This window comes from Saimiri boliviensis, chromosome 7, assembly GCF_048565385.1.
Source record: "Saimiri boliviensis isolate mSaiBol1 chromosome 7, mSaiBol1.pri, whole genome shotgun sequence".
Classification (NCBI taxonomy): Eukaryota; Metazoa; Chordata; class Mammalia; order Primates; family Cebidae; genus Saimiri; species Saimiri boliviensis.
The window spans coordinates 20,686,855-20,709,454 of record NC_133455.1 but is presented as its reverse complement, the minus strand read 5'-3'; the positions used below and the strand labels follow the sequence as shown (position 1 = coordinate 20,709,454).

Sequence of the window (22,600 nt, the reverse complement as noted above, 5' to 3'; positions counted from 1 at the left end):
CTGAGACCACAGGTGCATCCCACCACACTTGGCTAATTTTAGTATTTTTTTCCTATGTTTTGGGATGAAGTCTTGCTTTTGTTGCCCAGGCTGGAGTGGTGTGATCTTGCCTCACTGCAATCTCCACCTTCTGGGTTTAAGTGATTCTCCTGTCTCAGCCTCCCAAGTAGCTGGGACTATAGGCGAGCACCACCACGCCCAGTGTTAGCCAGGACAGTCTCAATCCCCTGACCTCTCGATCCGCCCGCCTCAGCCTCCCAAAGTGCTGGGATTACACTTTCCATTTTATAGGACTTAACAGAGAGGTTACATAACTAGCCCAGGGTCACAGAGAGTTGGAATTCAGACCAAGACAACCTGGCACCAGAGTCTAAACCCTGCCCTTAAGGGTTTGCCACCACGTGTTAGTGATTCCCAGCCTGTCATTTGGGGAAGGGATTGTCCTTTTTTTAAGGAAAAAAGAAAAATATATATATTTTGAGATGGAGTCTTACCGGCTGGAGTGCAGTGGCCAATCTTGGCTCACTGCACATCAGCCCCCTGGGTTCCAGCAAATCTTCTGCCTCAGCCTCCCTAGTAGTTGGGTTATAGGTGCATACCACCATGCCCAGCTAATTTTTTTTTTTTTTTTTTTTTTTTTAGTGGAGATGGCATTTTGCCATCTTGGCCACACTGGTCTCCTCACCTCAGATGATCCACCTGCTTCGGCCTCCCAAAGTGCTGGGATTACAGGCGTGAGCCACCATGCCTGGCCTTTTAAATTATATTTTTGAGATGGAGCCTTGCTCCCTTGCTGAGGCTGGAGCACAGTGGTGTGATTTCAGCTTACTGTGACCTCTGTCTCTGGGATTCAAATGATTCTCATGCCTCAGCCTCCCAAGTATCTGGGTTTACAAGCACCAGCCACTATGCCCAGCTAATTTTTGTATTATTATTATTTTTTTATTGAGGTGGAGTCTCACTCTGTTGCTCAGGCTGGAGTGCAGTGGCGCCATCTCTGCTCACTGTAAACTTTGCCTCCCAGGTTCAGGTGATTCTCCTGCCTCAGCCTCCTGAGTAGCTGGGACTATAGGTCCATGCCACCATACCTGGTTAATTTTTTTGTATTTTTAGTAGAGGTGGGGTTTCACCATGTTGGCCAGTCTGGTCTTGAACTCCTGACTTCAGGTGATCTACCTGCCTTGGCTTCCCAAAGTGCTGGGGTTACAAGCATGAGCCACTGTGCATGGCTAAATTGTCCTTTTTTTTTTTTTTTTTTTTTTTTTTAAAAAAAAGGACAGACCATAAACCTAATATTCTGAAAGATTTGGTCTCCAAACCTGTATTATGTAATAATTATTTTTTCCATTTTTTTTTCCTCTTGGTAGAAGGCACATATGCCACTCAGTTTCTAACTGCCACACCCAATTAACATAATTGTTTTGCAGCCAAAAGCAAAAGAGAGTTGACATTTTAATTCCCTTATGTAAGTAGACAAATTGAAGCTTAATGTAAGAGTTTTACTATACCTTTTTGAAAAATTATAAATAGCTAGAACCCCATTGTCATTACTTTTGATTTCTTAGAGCTCTGGGCCTCTATGTGGGAACCACAGATCAAAGAAGCTGCAAGGAAAGGTTTTTTTTTTTTTTTTTTTTTTTTAAAACAAACAAAAAACTGGAATAGTTTAATCATACTGAATGCAAAGTATTGGATGTTAGAATAATAGGCATCACATAAATTGAGGTTGACGTTTTCCTGGGTGATATTCTGTCTCAATTTATTTTTTCTTTGAGATGGAGTCTACTCTGTTACCCAGGCTGGAATGCAGTGGCATGATCTCTGCTCACTGCCACCTTTGCCTCCCGGGTTGAAGCAATTCTCTTACTCCCGAGTAGCTGGGATTACAGGTGCCTGCTATCACGCCCAGCTAATTTTTCTATTTTTTTTTTTTTTTTGAGACGGAGTTTCGCTCTTGTTACCCAGGCTGGAGTGCAATGGCGCGATCTTGGCTCACCACAACCTCCACCTCCTGGGTTCAGGCAATTCTCCTGCCTCAGCCTCCTGAGTAGCTGGGATTACAGGCACGCGCCACCATGCCCAGCTAATGTTTTGTATTTTTAGTAGAGACAGGGTTTCACTATGTTGACCGGGATGGTCTCGATCTCTTGACCTCGTGATCCACCCACCTTGGCCTCCCAGAGTGCTGGGATTACAGGCTTGAGCCACCGCGCCCGGCCCTAATTTTTCTATTTTTAATAGAGATGGAGTTTCACCATCTTGGCCAGGCTGGTCTTGAACTCCTGACTTTGTGATTCACCTGCCTTGGCTTCACAAAGTGCTGGGATTACAGGAATGGGCCACCATGCCTGGTCTTTTTTTTTTTTTTTTTTTTTTTGAGACGGAGTTTCGCTCTTGTTACCCAGGCTGGAGTGCAATGGCGCGATCTCGGCTCACCGCAACCTCCGCCTCCTGGGCTCAGGCAATTCTCCTGTCTCGGCCTCCTGAGTAGCTGGGATTACAGGCAAGCGCCACCATGCCCAGCTAATTTTTTGTATTTTTAGTAGAGATGGGGTTTCACTATGTTGACCAGGACGGTCTCGATCTCTTGACCTCGTGATCCACCCGCCTCGGCCTCCCAAAGTGCTGGGATTACAGGCTTGAGCCACCGCGCCCGGCTGGTCTTTTTTATTTTTATTTTTTTTTTAGGCAGAGTCTCGCTCTGTCACCTAGGCTGAAGTGCAGTGGCGTGATCTCATCTCATTACAACCTCCACCTCCTGGGTTCAAGCGATTCTCCTATCTCAGCCTCCTGAGTAGCTGGGATTACTGTGTGCCGCCACGCCTGGGCAATTTTTGTGTTTTTAGTAGAGACCGGGTTTTGCCATGTTGGTCAGGCTGGTCTCAAACTTCTCACCTCAGGTAGTCTGCCCATCTCGGCCTCCCAAAGTGCTGGGATTATAAGCATGAGCCACTGTGCCTAGACTTAATCTTCTGACAGGCTCTCAGAGAGAGTAAAAAGCAAATGAATATTTCATTATTTTGGTCTGAGCCTTAACAATTTTTCTTTTGTTTTTGAGACGGAGTTTCGCTCTTGTTACCCAGGCTGGAGTGCAATGGCGCGATCTCGGCTCACCGCAACCTCCACCTCCTGGGTTCAAGGAATTCTCCTGCCTCAGCCTCCCAAGTAGCTGGGACCACAGGCACGCGCCACCATGCCCAGCTAATTTTTGTATTTTTAGTAGAGATGGGGTTTCACCATGTTGACCAGGATGGTCTCGATCTCTTGACCTCGTGATCCACCCGCCTCGGCCTCCCAAAGTGCTGGGATTACAGGCGTGAGCTACCGTGCCCAGCCTAACAATTTTTCTTTAAGACAGCTAATCAGAATGATATTTAGATTCCTCCCCCGAATGCCAATAAGGTGCTATAGAAAAAATTAAAAATAGGTTGGGCATGGTGGCTCACGCCTGTAATCCTAGCACTTTGGGAGGCTGAGGTGGGTGGATCACGGTGGCTCAAGCCTGTAATCCCAGCACTTTGGGAGGCCGAGGCGAGTGGATCATGAGGTCAAGAGATCGAGACCATCCTGGTCAACATGATGAAACCCCGTCTCTACTAAAAATACAAAAAATTAGCTGGGCATGGTGGCGTGTGCCTGTAATCCCAGCTACTCAGGTGGCTGAGGCAGGAGAATTGCCTGAACCCAGGAGGCGGAGGTTGCGGTGAGCCGAGATCGCGCCATTGCACTCCAGCCTGGGTAACAAGAGCAAAACTCCATCTCAAAAAAAAAAAAAAAAAAAGAGAATTCAAGACCAGCCTGGGCAACGTGGTAAAACCCCATCTCTACTAAAAATACAAAAATTACCCAGGTATGGTGGCACAGGGCTGTAATCTCTGCTACTCAGGAGGCTGAGGCAGGAGAATTGCTTAAACCTAGGAGGCAGAGGTTGTAATGAGCCAAGATCACAACATTGCACTCCAGCCTGAGGGACAGAGTCAGACTCTGTCTGAAAAAAAGAAAAAATTAAAAATAAATTTCACTTTATGTCAATAACAAGGATATTCAAGTCAGACTGCATCTGGATTCTTACATTTTCTGATTAGTTATTGTCGAAACAGTCTTACATTGGCTGAGTGCAGTGGCTTACGCCTGTGATCCCAGCACTTTGGGAGGCCAAGGTGGGCAGATCACTTGAGACCAGGAGTTCGAGAGCAGCCTGGCCAACACGGTGAAAACCGTTTCTATTAAAGATACAAAAATTCGCTGGGAATGGTGGCACATTCCTGTAATCCCAACTACTTGGGAGGCTGAGGTGGGAGGTCGAGGTTGCAGTGAGCCAAGATTGCATCACTGCACTCCAACCTGGATGACAGAGCAAGACTCTGCCTAAAAAAAAAACAAAAAAACAAAAAAACAAAAAAACAAAACTCTTATATTTATTATGAAAACTATGATGATTAGTATCTAATATTTACTGCTTACTATGTAACAGAAGCTTTGGGGACTAGTGGGTACCTCACATTTCACATGTACCAAGTTTAACATTTGATTTTCCTCTACCCACCTTTTCTGCATCTCATACACAGTACCTTCAATCTTCTAGTTGCCTTGGCCCAAAACCCTTGCCTTAGAGTTACAATTGTTCCATTCTTTCTTTTCTGTTTTGTATGTAATCCATTCACAAATCCTGTTGGCTACTTTTTTTCCTTTTTTTCTGGAGATAGGGTGTAGCTCTGTCATCCAGGCTGGAATGCAGTGGCGTGATCATGGCTCACTGTAACTTTGACCTCCTGGGTTCAAGTGATCCATCTGCCTCAGCCTCTCGAGTAGCTGGGATTACAGGCATGTGCCACCATACCCTGCTAATTTTGTATTTTTAGTAGAGACGAGTTGGTCAGGCTGGTCTCAAACTGCCCACCTCAGGTGATCTGCCCGCCTCAGCCTCTCAAAGTGCTGGGAATACAGGCGTGAGCTACTGCCCCGGCCTGTAATTTATTTATTCTTATTCCATGTGCTCAGTCTTGCGACCACGTGGTCTGTTTTCTTGGGCCTGGTCCCATTAGTGAACCGTCTTAATACTCCAGCCCCAGTCCCTCTGATCGTGTCCGCTGCCCCACCTACTGTGCTAGCAGAATCCCAGATCCCTACCAAGGGAAAGGCAGGAAGCAGGCATTGACCAAGGAGAAGAAGGGGAAGGGACAGGGAAGGTCTTGATACGTATTTTTTAAAGTTATTCTGCTCATAATGCGTTTTAGCTCTGCTGATGTGGAAAGTAGTGCTGACAAGAGTGTCTTGTTTTTTATTACTTACTCTTTCTTTTTAAGATGGTTTCACCCAAATATCACTGGTGTGGAGGCAGAAAACCTACTATTGACAAGAGGAGTTGATGGCAGTTTTTTGGCAAGGCCTAGTAAAAGTAACCCTGGAGACTTCACACTTTCCGTTAGGTAAGTTGGAATTACAAGAGAGAATCCTGAGTATTTTCCAGGTAGGAAGTGGTAAAACCATGCTTGGACAGCTTGTTGCCTGCATTTGGAGTTTGAAGGCCTTCTCTCAGCCCTGGGCTGCCTTCCGGCTTGGGGAGTGGCCTCCTGGACATTCAGCAGAAGGGGAATAAGTGGGACCTTTCTTCTCCCACTGAGACCTCATGGAAGGTGAGTTGGATTAGGTCATAGAAGTTCTTAAGCCCTCCAGTACTTGATCCTTGTTCCACACATCTTGAACCTGGTTTCTGCATTTTTTCCCCCTTCCTGTTGATTTCTTTTAAAATTTTATTTCTTTTTAATTTTTTAAATAGAGACGGGATCTTTCAATGTTGGCCAGGTTGGTCTTAAACTCCTGGTCTCAAGCAGTTCTTCTGCCTTGGCCTCCCAAAACATTAGCCTGGCCTTCTTTTTTTGAGACAAGTTCTTGCTCTGTTGTCCAGGCTGGAGTGCAGTGATGCGATCACAGCTTACAGTAGCCTTGAACTCCTGGGCTCAAGTGATCCTCCTGCCTCAGCCTCCTGGGTAGCTGGGATTCCAGGCTTGTGCCACCATGCCCAGCATTTTTAAACAATATTTTTTTGTAGAGATGAGGTCTAACTGTATTACCCAGTCTGATCTTTAACTCTTAGCCTCAAGTGACCCTCCTGCCTCAGCCTCCCAAAGTGTTGGGATTACAGGTGTGAGCCACCACAATCAGACTCTGTTGATTTCTTTTTTCTTTTTTTTTTTCTTTTTGAGACGGAGTTTCGCTCTTGTTACCTAGGCTGGAATGCAATGGTGCGATCTCGGCTCACCGCAACCTCCGCCTCCTGGGTTCAGGCAATTCTCCTGCCTCAGCCTCCTAAGTAGCTGGGATTACAGGCATGTGCCACCATGCCCAGCTAATTTTTTTTGTATTTTTAGTAGAGACGGGGTTTCACCATGTTGACCAGGATGGTCTCGATCTCTTGACCTCGTGATCCACCTGCCTTGGCCTCCCAAAGTGCTGGTATTACAGGCTTGAGCCACCGCGCCCGGCCCCCGGCTTGATTTCTTAATTAGAAAAATATTTTTTAGGCTGGGCACGGTGGCTCATGCCTGTAATCCCAGCACTTTGGGAGGCCGAGGCAGGTGGATCACGAGGTCAAGAGATCGAGACCATCCTGGCCAACATGGTGAAACCCCGTCTCTACTAAAAATACAAAAATTAGCCGGGCGTTTGGCATGCTCCTGTAGTTCCAGCTACTCAGGAGGCTGAGGCAGAAGAATCGCTTGAACCTGGGAGGCGGAGGTTGTTGTGAGCCGAGACTGTGCCAATGTGCTCCAGCCTGGCGACAGAGCAAGACTCCATCTCAAAAAAACAGAAAAATATTTTTAAAGGGTTTCTTCAGCTTGCTTTCCTTTATTAACACGTAAAACGTGACTGAGGAAGTTGTGGTCCCCTTTGTTCCCCTGCCCAGGCCCATTTCCCTCCCTGTTTCCACAGAGGAAACCACCAAGAGGTTGGCATATATTCTTCATGAACATGTTTTTATGGTTGTATACTGCATGTGTACTGTGTATGAACAATATAAAGTTGGTTTGTGTGTTTTAAAAACTCATATACATGGATTTATTATGTATGTATCATTTTGCAACTTAAATTTTTTTGGAGCTCTATGCTGGTTGATACAGATCTAATTTTGTTTTGTTTTTTTGAGACAGTTCCGCTCTTTTTGCCCAGGCTGGAGTGCAATGGTGTGATCTTGGCTCACTAAAACCTCTATCTCCTGGGTTCAAGTAATTCTGCCTCAGCCTTCCAAGTAGCTGGGATTACAGGTGCACGCCACCATGCCCAGCTAAATTTTATATTTTTAGTAGAGATGGGGTTTCATCATGTTGACCAGGCTGGTCTTGAACTCCCGATGACTTCAAATGATCTTCCTGGGGCTTGGCCCTTCAAAGTGCTGGGATTATAGGCATGAGCCACCACCCCTGGCATTTTTTTTTTTTTTTTTTTTGAGACAAAGCCTCACTCTTTTGTCCTGGCTGGAGTGCAGTGGTGCAAACCTGACTCACTGCAACCTCTGCCTCCTGGGTTCAAGAGATTCTCTTGCCTGAGCCTCCCAAATAGCTGGGGTTACAGGCATGTGCTACCATGCCTGGTTACTTTTTTATATTTTTAGTAGACACTGGGTTTCACCATGTTGGCCAGGATGGTCTTCAACTCCTGCCTTAAAGTAACCCACCGCCCTGGCTTCCCGAAGTGCTGGGATTACAGGTGTGAGCTACTGCACGTGGCCTGAGAAATCTCATTTTTTTTTTTTTTTTTTTTTTTAAGATGGAGTCTTGCAGTGTTGCCCAGACTGGAGTGCAGTGGCTCTATCTCAGCTCACTGCAACCTCTGTCTCCCGGGTTCATGCAATTCTATCTCAGCTTCCTGAGACAGCCCACCGCTACACCTTACTAATTTTTTGTATTTTTAGTAGAGATGAGGTTTCACCATGTTGGCCAGGCTGGTCTTGAAAGCCTGACCTTAGGTGATCGACCCACCTCGGCTTCCCAAAGTGCTGAGATTACAGGCATAAGCCATTGTGCCTGGCCTGAGAAATCTCATTCTTACTCCTACCCTCTTGCACACTATCTCCGTCTTGTAGGTAACCATTTCTATTAATTTCTCGTTTATCCTTCTTTTTTTTTTTTTGTCACTTCACGATTCTTTTATGACTGATATATCCTTCTTTTTCTTTTCTTTCTTTTTTTTTTTTTTTGAGACAGTCTTGCTCTGTTGCCCAGGCGGGAGTGTGGTGGTGCAATCTTGGCTCACTGCAACCTCTGCCTCCTGAGTTCAAGTGATTTTTGTGACTCAGGCACCTAAGTAGCTGGGATTACAGGAGTACACCACCACGCCCAGTTAATTTTTGTATTTTTAGTAGCGATGTGGTTTCACCATGTTGTCCAGGCTGATCTCAAACTCCTGGTCTCAAGGGATCTGCCTGCTTCAGCCTCCCAAAGTGCTGGGATTATAGGCATGAGCCACCATGTCCGGCCCTGTTTCTTTTTACAAAAATAAGCAAATATATATTTTTCTTGCTATTTTACTTTTATTTTTACACATCAAGTAGAACATTAAATATATTTCTTTGTAATTTTTTTCACTTACTGACATTTTTTAATGATTTCTCTCATCTTTTCAATCAGCTACATAGCACTCTATTGGGCGAACATTTCATAACTTCTTTATACAGTCACCAACAGGTAGCGATTTAGTTGTGTCATATATATATATATATATATATATATATATATTTTTTTTTTTTTTTTTTTTTTTTTTTTTTTTGGAGACTGAGTTTCGCTCTTGTTACCCAGGCTGGAGTACAATGGCACGATCTCGGCTCACCACAACCTCCGCCTCCTGGGTTCAGGCAATTCTCTGCCTCAGCCTCCTGAGTAGCTGGGATTATAGGCACGAGCCACCATGCCCAGCTAATTTTTTTATATTTTTAGTATAGACGGGGTTTCACCATGTTGACCAGGATGTTCTCGATCTCTTGACCTCGTGATCCACCCGCCTTGGCCTCCCAAAGTGCTGGGATTACAGGCTTGAGCCACCGCGCCTGGCCTATTTTTTTATTGCAATTTAGGTTTTGGGGTACATGTGAAGAACATGCAAGATTGTTGCATAGGTACACACATGGCAGCGTGATTTGCTGCCTTCCTCCCTTTCTCCTATATCTGGCATCTCTCCCCATGCTATCTCTCCCCAACTCCCCACCCCCTGCTGTCCCTCCCCTATTTACCACCAACAGACCCCAGGGTGTAGTGCTCCCCTCCCTGTTTCCATGTGTTCTCACTGTTCAACATCCACCTATGAGTGAGAACATGTGGTGTTTGATTTTCTGTTTTTGTGTCAGTTTGCTGAGAATGATGGTTTCCACGTTCATCCATGTCCCTACAAAGGGCACGCACTCATCGTTTTTGATGGCTGCATAATATTTCATGGTGTGTATGTGCCACATTTCCCTGTCCAGTCTATCATTGATGGACATTTGGGTTGGTTCCAGGTCTTTGCTATTGTAAACAGTGCTGCAATGAACATTCGTGTGCATGTGTCCTTATAGTAGAACGATTTATAATCCTTTGGATATATACCCAGTAATGGGATTGCTGGGTCAAATGGAATTTCTATTTCTAGGTCCTTAAGGAATCGCCACACTGTCTTCCACAATGGTTGAACTAATTTACACTCCCACCAACAGTGTAAAAGTGTTCCTATTTCTCCACATCTTCTCCAGCATCTGTTTTCTCCACAGTTATTAATGATCGCCATCCGAACTGGCGTGAGATGGTATCTCAATGTAGTTTTGATTTGCATTTCTCTAATGTGTGTCCAATATTTTTAAATGATATATAATGCCTCAATGAATATAGTAACCTTTTGCATATGTTGCTTTGTGCTTTTGGGATAACAGTACCTCATGTTGGAAACTGTGTCATTACATGTGTCTTTAAAATGATTTTTAAAAATATGGTCATGTATAGTATCTTAAATGTACAGTGAGATGAGGCTTTTGTTTTTTTGTTTATATTGTGATGGGGTCTTGCTATGTTGCCCAGGCTGGAATGCAGTGTCTATTCCTAGATGTGATCATAGGGTATTATAGCCTTGAACTCCTAGCCTTAAGCAATCCTCTTGCCTGGTTCTTTTTTTATTTTATTTTTTAACTAATTAATTTTTTTTTTTTTTTGAGGCGGAGTTTCGCTCTTGTTACCCAGGCTGGAGTGCAATGGCGCGATCTCGGCTCACCGCAACCTCCGCCTCCTGGGCTCAGGCAATTCTCCTGCCTCAGCCTCCTAAGTAGCTGGGATTACAGGCATGCACCACCACGCCCAGCTAGTTTTTTGTATTTTTAGTAGAGACGGGGTTTCACCATGTTGACCAGGATGGTCTCGATCTTTCGACCTCGTGATCCACCCGCCTCGGCCTCCCAAAGTGCTGGGATTACAGGCTTGAGCCACCGCGCCCGGCCTAATTTTTTTTTTTATGAGACAATATTTTGGTATGTTACCCAGGCTGGCCTCAAATTCCTGGGCTCAAGTGATCCTCCAACCTCAGTCTTCCAAGTAGCTGCGACTAGAGGTGTATGCTGCATCACCCAGCTAGTGAAATTAGGTGTTTTTTTTTTTTTTTTTTAAAGACAGAGTTTCACTTTGTCACCCAGATTGGAGTGAAGTGGTGCTGTCTCAGCTCACTGCAGTCTCTGCCTCCCGGGTGCAAGTGAGTCTCATTCTGCAGCCTCCCAAGTAGCCGGGACTACAGGCATGCGCCACCACACCTGGCTAAGTTTTATATTTTTAGTAGTCAGGGTTTTGCCATGTTGCCCAGGCAGGTCTCGAGCTCCTGAACTCAGGCAGTCAGCCTACCTCAGCCTCCCAAAGTGCTAGGATTACAGGTGTGAGCAGCCATGTCCGGCCTAAAATGAGTTCTGTTAAATGTATTTATTCATGTTACCAACACCCTAATCAAAATATATAATATTTCCATCACCATGGAGAGTTCCTCTGTGTCCCTTTCCAGTCTTCTTCAGTCCAAGAGGCACCCATTCTTCTCATTTCTATCCCCATAGACTAGTTTTGCTTATATGTTACATAAATGAATACAAATAGTGTATATTTTTTTGTTTGGTTGCTTTTCCTAAACATAATGTTTTTGAGATTCATCCATGTTGTATGTGTCATTGAGGTTTTTTTTTTTTTTTGAGACGGAGTTTTGCTATTGTTGCCCAGGCTGGGGTGCAGTAGTGTGTTCTCAGCTCACTGCTACCTCTGCCTCCTGGGTTCAAGTGATTCTCCTGCCTCAGCCTCCCGAGTAGCTGGAATTACTGGCATGTGCCACCACTCATAGGTAATTTTGTGTTTTTGTTAGAGATGGGGTTTCTCCATGTTGATCAGGCTGGTCTTGAACTCCTGACCTCTGATGATCCTCCCACTTTGGCTTCCCAAACTGCTGGGATTACAGGTGTGAGTCTCTGTGCTCGGCCTTTTGTTTTGTTTGTTTGAAATGGAGTGTTGCTCTGTTGCCCAGGCTGGAGTGTAGTGGCATGATCTCTGATCACGACAACCTTCACCTCCTGAGTTCAAGCGATTCTCCTGCCTCAGCCTCCCCAGTAGCTGGGATTACAGGTGCATTCCATCACGCCTGGCTAATTTTTTTTTTTTTTTTTTTTTTGTGAGACGGAGTTTCGCTCTTGTTACCCAGGCTGGAGTGCAATGGCGCGATCTCGGCTCACCGCAACCTCCGCCTCCTGGGTTCAGGCAATTCTCCTGCCTCAGCCTCCTGAGTAGCTGGGATTATAGGCACGTGCCACCATGCCCAGCTAATTTTTTTGTATTTTTAGTAGAGACAGGGTTTCACCATGTTGACCAGGATGGTCTTGATCTCTCGACCTCGTGCTCCACCTGCCTCGGCCTCCCAAAGTGCTGGGATTACAGGCTTGAGCCACCGCGCCCGGCAATTTTTTTTATTTTTAGTAGGGATGGGGTTTCACCTTCTTGACCAGGCTGATCTTGAACTCCTGACCTCAGCTGATCTGCCCACCTCAGCCTCCCAAAGTGCTGGGATTACAGGCATGAGCCACCAGCCTAGCCTTCAATGTTTTTTTTTTTTTTTTTTTTTTTTTGAGGTGGAGTTTCGCTGGTTACCCAGGCTGGAGTGCAATGGCGTGATCTCGGCTCACCGCAAGCCCCGCCTCCTGGGTTCAGGCAATTCTCCTGCCTCAGCCTCCTGAGTAGCTGGGATCACAGGCACGCACCACCATGCCCAGCTAATTTTTTGTATTTTTAGTAGAGACGGGGTTTCACCGTGTTGACCAGGATGGTCTCGATCTCTTGACCTCGTGATCCATCTGCCTCGGCCTCCCAAAGTGCTGGGATTACAGGCTTGAGCCACTGCGCCCGGCCCAATGTTTTTTTTTAATTGCTGCATTAGTATTCTATTTTATGACTACTAATGCAGCAATTTTTGCAATGCATAGTATTCTATTATATGAATACTAATGTAGCACTATACATTTATGATTAAAAAATATTTTTTTCTATTATGAATAAAGTGACAGTATTTTTGTGCAAGTGTTTTTTTTTTTTTTTTTTTTTTTTTGAGACAGAGTCTCGCTCTGTTGCCCAGGCTGGAGCATAGTAGCACAATCTCGGCTTACTACGACCTTCGCCTTTGGGGTGCGTGGCTAATTCTTGTATTATTAATAGAGATGGGGTTTTGCCATGTTGGCCAGGCTGGTCTTGAATGCCTGACCGTGTGATCCACCCACCTCTACCTTCCAAAGTGCTAGGGTTACAGGTGTGAGCCACCGTGCTTGGCCTGTACAAGTCTTTTGGTAGCTATATGGTTTTGTTTCTTTTGGGCAAAATACTTAGGGGTGGATTTGCTGGATTACAAAGTAAGTGTATGTTTAATTTCGACTTTAATTATACATGACTTTGATCAGTTAATGATGAGAACAGTTATTGTCACTTAATACCTGCAATCTGATAGGCCAGTCATTCAAAATAGAAGATATACAAGGTAAAGAAAGTAATAAAGATCTTTGTGTTGAGTTGGTTGACAGTGTGGTTATTTTACCCATTGTATTTCTTACAGGGAGTGGTAAATTCGTTCCTTGGGTTTCTTTCAACATTTAGGTGAAATCTGACATGGAACATGAGATCTGATTTTACTGGTATAACTATTTGTTCCCTTGCCTCCCCTTCCAATGGACTATTTTAGAAGAAATGGAGCTGTCACCCACATCAAGATTCAGAACACTGGTGATTACTATGACCTGTATGGAGGGGAGAAGTTTGCCACTTTGGCTGAGTTGGTCCAGTATTACATGGAACATCATGGGCAATTAAAAGAGAAGAATGGAGATGTTATTGAGCTTAAATATCCTCTGAACTGTGCAGATCCTACCTCTGAAAGGTAAATAACATTTTAGTGACCACAAAGTCTGCCCCTTATGACTCTCTGACTCAAAGGCTTGTGACTGGTTTTTGAGCTGTAATCTTTAAAGAATTAGTAAAGTAAGACTAGTAACATCAAATGATTCTCAGAGTACCTATTTTTTTTTTTTTTTTTTTCAAAAACTTCACACTTATCCTATAGGGGTTGCATGCTATTCCTGCATATAAATGGTACATGCATGAGTTTTAAGACTTATTGAACTTCAATGGATAATCTTTGAGAGTTATTAGAGGAAAACAAATGATATTGGAGACACGAAAATAGCAGCAGTTCTCTGTGGTGGCTCTTGACCAGTTATTCAGCAGTGCCACCAACAGATGTCAGTTTAAGCTCAGAAGTAGAAAAGCAGAGAACTGAGGATCAGCTTTTTCATCAGTTCTTTTAATGTTACATCCACAATTATGTGAGAATGACCGTGCTTAGAGAGAATTGTGTTATTTTAGAGGTCTTTCCCCCTGTGTTGGAACTAGGCTGATGAAAGCATGGGCTTGACTTATTTATTGATTGTATTCATTTTCTACATTCCCAATTTTCTGTCTTACTTGGTTCAAATTCAGAATCTCTTAATTGGTTTGTATATTTTGTGTCTTCAGGTATGATTTTTCAGCTTACACCTTTATGTCATTGCTATTATGTGCTGATAATTTGTTTCTCAAGCTACCACTGTAGCTTCAGGCAAAAGGCTGTCTGCCAACTCTGTGCAGTTTATTTCTAAATTTTGCTGTTTTTATTTGAGTGTGGAAGAAAAGTAACTCAAAGTTTATTCCTTTGATAATGAACCATTAACACCACCTGCCATGATAGTGTTTGCTTTCTGACCAAGATCCTGAGGGAAAAAGCCACTTTATTAATAGGACTATGTTAAAATGTTTCCCATAGTAACATGGAGCAGGATTGCCTCAAAGTCTGTCCTTGGATGGCCTTGGATGGCTACATTAGGATTGTCTGATGTGCTGGTTAAAATGCAGATTCCTGGATTCTGGGCCTCATTCAGACTTAAGTGTATTGATATGCTGGTTGGAGCCTGGAAATTCATATTTTTAGCAAAATCCCTCATTTTTATTCCAAGTCTTATGTGCATTTCACAGTTTGAGATGATCACCCAGATATAGTCCAAAGACACTGGAGGCTGTTTTAGTATAGGTTGTATATGTGGAAAAGGTTGGAATGCTAGAATTAATTTATAATGAAGATCCTTTTTGAGTGTTCATATGCCAAAGCAAGGACAAACATTCAAAATGTCTCTATTACAATTTTTTCTTTCTTTTTTTTTTTTGAGATGGAGTCTCACTCTGTCACCCAGGCTGGAGTGCAGTGGTGCAATCTTGGCTCACTACAACCTCCGCCTCCTGGCTCAAGTGATTCTCTTGCCTCCGCCTCTTGAGTAGCTGGGCCTACAGGCACATGCCACCATGCCTGGTTAATTTTTGTGTTTTAGTAGAGACAGGGTTTTGTCATGTTGGCTGGGGAGGTCTCAAACTCCTGACTTCAGGTGATCTGCCCACCTCAGCCTCTCAAAGTGCTGAGATAATAGGTGTGAGCCACCGCGCCTGCCTCTATTATAACTTTTTATCATAACTTCATTTTGACTTTTTTTTTTTTTTTTTTTTTGAGACGGAGTTTCGCTCTTGTTGCCCAGGCTGGAGTGCAATGGCACATTCTCGGCTCACCGCAACCTCCGCATCCTGCGTTCAAGCAATTCTCCTGTCTCAGCCTCCCAAGTAGCTGGGATTACAGGCATGTGCCACCACGTCCGGCTAATATTTTTTGTATTTTTAGTAGAGACGGGGTTTCACCATGTTGGCCAAGATGGTGTCGATCTCTTGACCTCGTGATCCACCTGCCTCGGACTCCCAAAGTGCTGGGATTACAGGCGTGAGCCACCGCGTCCGGCCCCATTTTGACTTTTAAAAAATTATTTATTTATTTTTTTTGAGATGGAGTATTGCTCTTGTCGCCAAAGCTGGAGTGCGATGGCACCATCTCGGCTCACTGCAACCTCCGCCTCCTGAGTTCCAAGTGATTCTTCTGCTTCAGCCTCCTGTGTAGCTGGGATTACAGGCGCACTCAGCTAATTTTGTATTTTTAGCAGAGATGGGGTTTCACCATGTTGGTCAGACTGGTCTTGAACTCCTGACCTCAGATGATCCACTCACTTCGGCTTTCTGAGTGCTGGGATTAACAGGTGTGAGCCATTGCGTCCCGCTGCCTTTTTTTTTTTTTTTCTTTTTTTTGGGACAGAGTCTTGCTTGTCACCCAAGCTGGAGTGCAGTGGCATGATCATAGCTCTCTGCAGCCTCGACTTCCTGGACTCAAGTGTTCCTCCTGCCTCACCCTTCTGTGTAGCTGAGATTATAGGCACATACCATTATGCCAGGCTAATTTTTTTTTTTTTTTTTTTTTTTCTGAGACGGAGTTTCGCTTTTGTTACCCAGACTGGAGTGCAATGGCGCGATCTCGGCTCACCGCAACCTCCGCCTCCTGGGTTCAGGCAATTCTCCTGCCTCAGCCTCCTGAGTAGCTGGGATTACAGGCACGAGCCACCATGCCCAGCTAATTTTTTGTATTTTTAGTAGAGACGGGGTTTCACCATGTTGACCAGGATGGTCTCGATCTCTCGACCTCGTGATCCACCCGCCTCGGCCTCCCAAAGTGCTGGGATTACAGGCTTGAGCCACCACGCCCGGCCGCCAGGCTAATTTTTAATTTTTTCTTAGAGACAAGGATTTCACTATGTCGCCCAGACTGCTCTTGAATTCCTGGCCTCAAGTGATCCTCCTGCCTTGGCCTTCCAAAGTGTTGGGATTACGGGCATAAGCCACTGTGCCTGGCTTATAACTTCTTTAAATGGCTGTGATTAAGTAGTTTAGTCCTTTTAAGATTGGGCAATGGACGAATGGCAAATTGCATTTTTAAAAGAGGAGTGATTTTAAAGAAAACAGGAAAGATTGGGGGCATTTGTCTGTAAAGGACTGTGGATTCACCTCACTTTAGTGATCATTTTTTTTTTCTTTTTACTGTAAAATCTGTTCTGTAACATTAGTGGTCATTCTTACCGTCTTTGCGGTTTTTCCTGCCTGCATGGAATGCACATTTTCTGTCTCAGGTGGGATTGATCAATCCCTTGGAGGAATGTGTCTGTTTTTTAATTGTGTTTTGGAGAGCTGACTGTATGTAGCAGTTTTGTGAAAGAACAACATGAACCCACGGCAGACCTAAATTCTTTTTTATTTTTTAAAAAATTTAGGTGGTTTCATGGACACCTCTCTGGGAAAGAAGCAGAGAAATTATTAACTGAAAAAGGAAAGCATGGTAGCTTTCTTGTACGAGAGAGCCAGAGCCACCCTGGAGATTTTGTTCTCTCTGTGCGCACCGGTGATGACAAAGGGGAGAGCAGTGACGGCAAGTCTAAAGTGACCCATGTCATGATTCGCTGTCAGGTACATCTCAGTTGAACTATGGGTCTGGCAAGATGTTGTCTTTGGGTGATTTTTCTGCTGGAAGAAGACAAACACCATTACATTCAAAGTCAAATTGTATTTTTAAAAATACTGCTTTCTTTCTTTTTTTGAGACAGGGTCTTGCTCTGTCACCTAGAGATGGGGTTTCACCCCGTTGGGTATGGTGACCCAAATCTTTGGGTGATTTTTCTGCTGGAAGAGGACAGACCCCATTACACTTAAAGTCATTATTTTCTTTCTTTCTTTTCCTTTCTTCCTTCCTTCTTTCCTTTTCTCTTTGTTTGTTTGTTTTCCTTTCTCTCTTTCTTTCTCTCTTTCATTCATTCATTATTTACTGACTTATTCATTTGAGACTGGGTCTTCCTCTGTCACCCAGGCTGGACTGCAGTGATATGGTCATGGCTTACTGCAGCCTCAACCTCCCTGGGCTCAGTTGATCTTCCTTCAGCTTCTTGAGTAGCTGGGGCTACAGGTGTGTGTCACCATGCTCAGCTAGTGTTTGTATTTCTTGTAGAGATGGTGTTTTCACCATATTGCCTAGGGTGGTCTTGAACTAGGGCTCAAGAGGCCTGCTCACTTTAACCTCCCAAAGTGTTAGGATTACAGGTGCTAGCTACTGTGCCTGGTCCAAAGTCAGATTTTCTTTGGTCACTTAGTCAGGGTTGTCTATGCTTTTATTATACTTTAGTATATTAGTATAGTTACCATATTAGCATATTTACTATTATACTTATGATACTAGTATATTGAGTATATGTACACTTTTAGTATATTTATATACACACACCACATTTTTATTTTTTATCTTTTGTTTTGAGTTGGAGTCTAACTCTGTTGCCCAGGCTGAAGTGCAGTTGGCTCACTGCAACCTCTGCCTCTTGGGCCCAGGCAATCCTTGTGCCTTAGCCTTCTGAGTAACTGGGATTACAGGTGCCCACCACTGTGCCTGGCTAATTTTTGTGTTTTTAGTGGAGATGGGTTTCACCATGATGGCCAGGCTGGTCTCGAACTCCTGACCTCAAGTGATCTGCCCACCTTGGCCTCCCAAAGTGCTGGGATTACAGGCATGAGCCACTGCACCCAGCTTATTGTCTATTTTTTGATGGACATTTAAGTTGTCTCCATATGCTGGCTATCGTGAATAATGCTGCAGTGAACATGAGAGTGCTTGAAAACACTAATGTAACATAAGGGTAACAAATAATAAATGTCATCTGTTTAACTTTAAAGGAACTGAAATATGATGTTGGTGGAGGAGAACGGTTTGATTCTTTGACAGATCTTGTGGAACATTACAAGAAGAATCCTATGGTGGAAACATTGGGTACAGTACTACAACTTAAGCAGGTGAGTGGATTGGAAAGCTCAAGCTTTCTCCTTAAAAACTTAAACAAAGGTGTCAGGACTGCTTATAAGAAGATGTCTTCAGGAAATGCTAAAATTGGGCACCCTGCCCCCAACTTCAAAGCCACAGCTGTTATGCCAGATGGTCAGTTTAAAGATATCAGCCTGTCTGACTACAAAGGAAAATATGTTGTATTCTTCTTTTACCCTCTTGACTTCACCTTTGTGTGCCCCACGGAGATCATTGCTTTCAGTGATAGGGCAGAAGAATTTAAGAAACTCAACTGCCAAGTGATTGGTGCTTCTGTGGATTCTCACTTCTGTCACCTGGCATGGATCAACACACCTAAGAAACAAGGAGGACTGGGACCCATGAACATTCCTTTGATATCAGACCCAAAGCGTACCATTGCTCAGGATTATGGGGTCTTAAAGGCTGATGAAGGCATCTCATTCAGGGGCCTCTTTATCATTGATGATAAGGGTATTCTTCGGCAGATCACTGTAAATGACCTCCCTGTTGGCCGCTCTGTGGATGAGACTTTGAGACTCGTTCAGGCCTTCCAGTTCACTGACAAACATGGGGAAGTGTGCCCAGCTGGCTGGAAACCTGGCAGTGATACCATCAAGCCTGATGTCCAAAAGAGCAAAGAATATTTCTCCAAACAGAAGTGAGCGGGCTGTTTATGCCAGGCTTGCAGTGGGCAGCCATGAGAACAAAACCTCTTTTGTATTTTTTCCCCCCATAAGTAAAACACAAGACTTCAGATTCAAAAAAAAAAAAAAAAAAAAAAAACTTAAACAAAATCCTAATAGAGAATTTTGCAAACATACAGAGGTAGACAGAGTAGTGTCATCAGCTTCCATGTACCCGTCACAGCTTCAACTCACGATCAACTCTTTTTTTCTTTTTTGCGGCAGAGTCTCAGTCTGTCACCCAGTCTGGAGGGTGCAGTGATACAGTCTTGGCTCACTGCAACCTCTGTTTCCTAGGTTCAAGTGATTCTCCTGCCTCAGTCTCCTGAGTAGCTGGGACTACGGGCACCCACCACCATGCCTGGCTAATTTTTGCATTTTTAATAGAAATTGGGTTTCACCATGTTGGCCAGACTGGTCTTGAATTCCTGACCTCGGGTGATCTGTCCACCTTGGCCTCCCAAAGTGCTGGGATTACAAGTGTGAGCCACTGCACCCGGCCCTAAATCTTTCTTATTATGACTTCACTCACTGGCTGCCTCCTATAGTACTTAGAAACATATTCCAGATTTATATAATTCCCATATTTTTCTGTAAAAGACTTTGCAGAGGTTTTTTTGTTTGTTTGTTTTGAGACGGAGTTTTGCTTTGTTACCCAGGCTGGAGTACAGTGGTGTGTTCTCGGCCCACTGCCTCCGCGTCCCGGATTCAAGAGATTTTCTTGCTTCAGCTTTTTGAGTAGCTGGGATTATAGGTGGTAACACCACACCCAGTCAATTTTTGTATTTTTAGAAGAGACGGGGTTTCATCATGTTAGCCAGGCTGGTCTTGAGCTCCTGACCTCAAGTGATCTGCCCGCCTTAGCCTCCCAAAGTGCTGGGATTACAGGCACGAACCACTGCGCCTGGCCTAAGGCAATACAGAGTTTTAAAGCAGGTTTTCATTATCGATCTACTTCTTGTTACCTTTAGGTAACCTCACTTGTTCACTTTGGCATTGTTGCTATTTCAAAGTTCACCTTTGTGATAGTGGCAAATGATGTATTATCTCTAAATAATGTTGTGTTCTATTCATAAAGAAAAATAGGCTTAAATTTATATCAGCAGAGTAAAGTAAGCGTACGTGGAGACTGAAGAAAGATAAATTTCCTGGCAGAACAGAAAAGAAAGTGAAACTATTTGAAAACTTTTATTGTGAATTATGTGGTCCTACGAACCCTCTGTCCTTGCCTTTATGAATATCAACATAGAAGTTTTTTTTTTTTTTGCATTAACACTCTTTTCTGTAATATTTTCTTTATTTTACATCAACCGCCGTACTTGATCAGCCCCTTAACACGACTCGTATAAATGCTGCTGAAATAGAAAGCAGAGTTCGAGAACTAAGCAAATTAGCTGAGACCACAGATAAAGTCAAACAAGGCTTTTGGGAAGAATTTGAGGTAAGTTATTAAACTGTTTTTATGTGAGTTGTTATGTCCTATTTTTAGTGGAGGAGAAGTTGGTCTTGTGTTTGGAATTGGACCTGAGAGACTTGAAACTGACGTTCTTTTTTAAATTCGGCCATTGATTGACATGGAACAAGTTGCTAAGAGGGCTTCTTCGAAATAGAAGAGCATTGTGTTCTGAGGGAAGGGAGTTGGCAATGAGTAGTCAGTGGATGCGCCAACGGCTCCATTTGGCTCTTTTGGTTGGGACTGGTGGCAAAATCTCAAAGAAACAAAAGGATCTAATTTCTCTGGAAGATTTCCAACATGCACTGGGGTCTTTAGAAAGAATCTGTAGCTTTAGTGTAGAAAATGAGTGTGAGTAAAACACCTTGTGGTGGCGTTTTTTTTGGAGACAGGGTCTCGCCCTGTCGCTGAAGCTGGAGTGTAGTGGTGTGATTTCGGCTCACTGCAGCCTTGACCTTCCTGGGCACAAGTGATCCTCCCACGTCAGCCTCCTGAGTAGCTGGGACTATAGGCACATGCCACCATGCCCGGCTAATTTTTGTATTTTTGGTAGAGATGATGTTTTACAGTGTTCCCCAGGCTGGTCTTGAATTCTTGGGCCCAAGTGATCCTCCTGCTTCAGCTTCCTGAGTAGCTGTGAATATAGGCACATGACACCATGCCTGTCTAATTTTTGTATTTTTTTGTAGAGATGGGGTTTTGCAATGTTGCCCAGGCTGGTTTTGAACCCTTGGGCTCAAGTTATCCACCTGCCTTGACTTTCCAAATATGGTGGCTTTAATTTCAGAGTTCGGACTGATAACTCTGGTAAGTTAAGTGAACTGATTTTTTTTTTTTTTTTGAGACGGAGTTTCGCTCTTGTTACCCAGGCTGGAGTGCAATGGCGCGATCTCGGCTCACCGCAACCTCCGCCTCCTGGGTTCAGGCAATTCTCCTGCCTCAGCCTCCTGAGTAGTTGGGATTACAGGCACGCGCCACCATGCCCAGCTAATTTTTTGTATTTTTAGTAGAGACAGGGTTTCACCATGTTGACCGGGATGGTCTCGATCTCTTGACCTCGTGATCCACCCGCCTCGGCATCCCAAAGTGCTGGGATTACAGGCTTGAGCCACTGCGCCCAGCCTGTGAACTGATTTTTAAAAAATTATTTTTGTTAAAAAAAAGAAAAAAAAATTTGTTTATTATACTTTAAGTTCTGGGATACATGTATAGAAAGTGGAGGTTTGTTACATGGGTATACATGTGCCATGGTGGTTTGCTGCACGTATCAATCTAGGTTTCAAGCCTCTTATGTGTTAGGTATTTGTCCTGATGTGCTTCCTTTCCTTCTCTGCCGCATCCCCTGACAGTGTATGTGATGTTCCCCTCCCTTTGTCCATGTGTTCTCATTGTTCAGCTCCCACTTTTGAGTGAGAACATGTGGTGTTTGGTTTTCTGTTCCTGTGTTAGTTTGCTAAGAATGATGGTTTCCAGCTTCATCCATGACCCTGCAAAGGACATGAACTCATTCTTTTTTATGGCTGCATAGTATTCCATGGTATATATGTGCCATATTTTCCTTATTCAGTCTATCATCGATGGGCATTTGGGTTGGTTTCAAGTCTTTGCTATTGTAAATAGTGCTGCAGTAAACATATGTGTGCATGTATCTTTATAGTAGAATGATTTATAATCCTTTGGGTATATACCCAGTAATGGGATTGCTGGGTCAAATGATATTTCTAGTTCTAGATCCTTGAGGAATTGCTACACTGTCTTCCACAATGGTTGAACTAATTTAGACTCCCATCAACCGTGTAAAAGCCTTCCTATTTCTCCACATCCTCTCTAGGATCTGTTGTTTCCTGACTTTAAGTAAATTGATTTTTTTCCTGAAACTAACTTGGGTTGGAGAATGTCCCTGATGGGAATATGCTGTGTTCTGGTTACACTTTTCTGTGTCACTTACCCATTGATAATGTGATCTCTTTCATTTTCTTGTCATCCATTTGACAGAAAACTTCAAAAACAATGATTCTGGAATATTTACCTTTGCAGTTGTTTCCAGCACCTAGCACAGTGCCTGGTATACAACAGAAACTCCATAAATGTTTGTTGAATGAGTATTTATATTTAACTCATGTTTACATCATTTTATTTTTCTGTTCTGTGTTATGGGAATAATTATTTTATGCTTTTTGTAGGACTACAATTTATAAGTATT

The 22,600-nt window shown here is 43.7% G+C and overlaps 2 protein-coding genes across 2 annotated transcripts in view; both read left to right on the top strand.

Moving 5' to 3' along the window:
• The window catches only part of PTPN11 (protein tyrosine phosphatase non-receptor type 11), a 105,720-nt gene that overhangs the window by 22,313 nt on the left and 60,807 nt on the right, over window positions 1-22,600 (top strand). The window contains exons 2-6 of the mRNA XM_039472139.2: window positions 5,307-5,429; window positions 13,207-13,401; window positions 16,691-16,883; window positions 18,135-18,251; window positions 20,272-20,385. Coding sequence (XP_039328073.1) covers window positions 5,307-5,429; window positions 13,207-13,401; window positions 16,691-16,883; window positions 18,135-18,251; window positions 20,272-20,385 — 742 coding nt within the window. The remainder of the gene's footprint in view (window positions 1-5,306; window positions 5,430-13,206; window positions 13,402-16,690; window positions 16,884-18,134; window positions 18,252-20,271; window positions 20,386-22,600) is intronic.
• LOC141585068 (peroxiredoxin-1) lies at window positions 18,301-19,055 on the top strand. The gene has a single exon (XM_074402204.1). The coding sequence runs from the start codon at window positions 18,324-18,326 to the stop codon at window positions 18,921-18,923; it is 600 nt and encodes a 199-aa protein (XP_074258305.1). The 5' UTR covers window positions 18,301-18,323; the 3' UTR covers window positions 18,924-19,055.

What these genes read in the sequence shown, in the direction of transcription:
- LOC141585068 (XM_074402204.1), top strand. Translation starts at nt 18,324, where the DNA reads ATGTCTTCAGGAAATGCTAAAATTGGGCACCCTGCCCCCAACTTCAAA.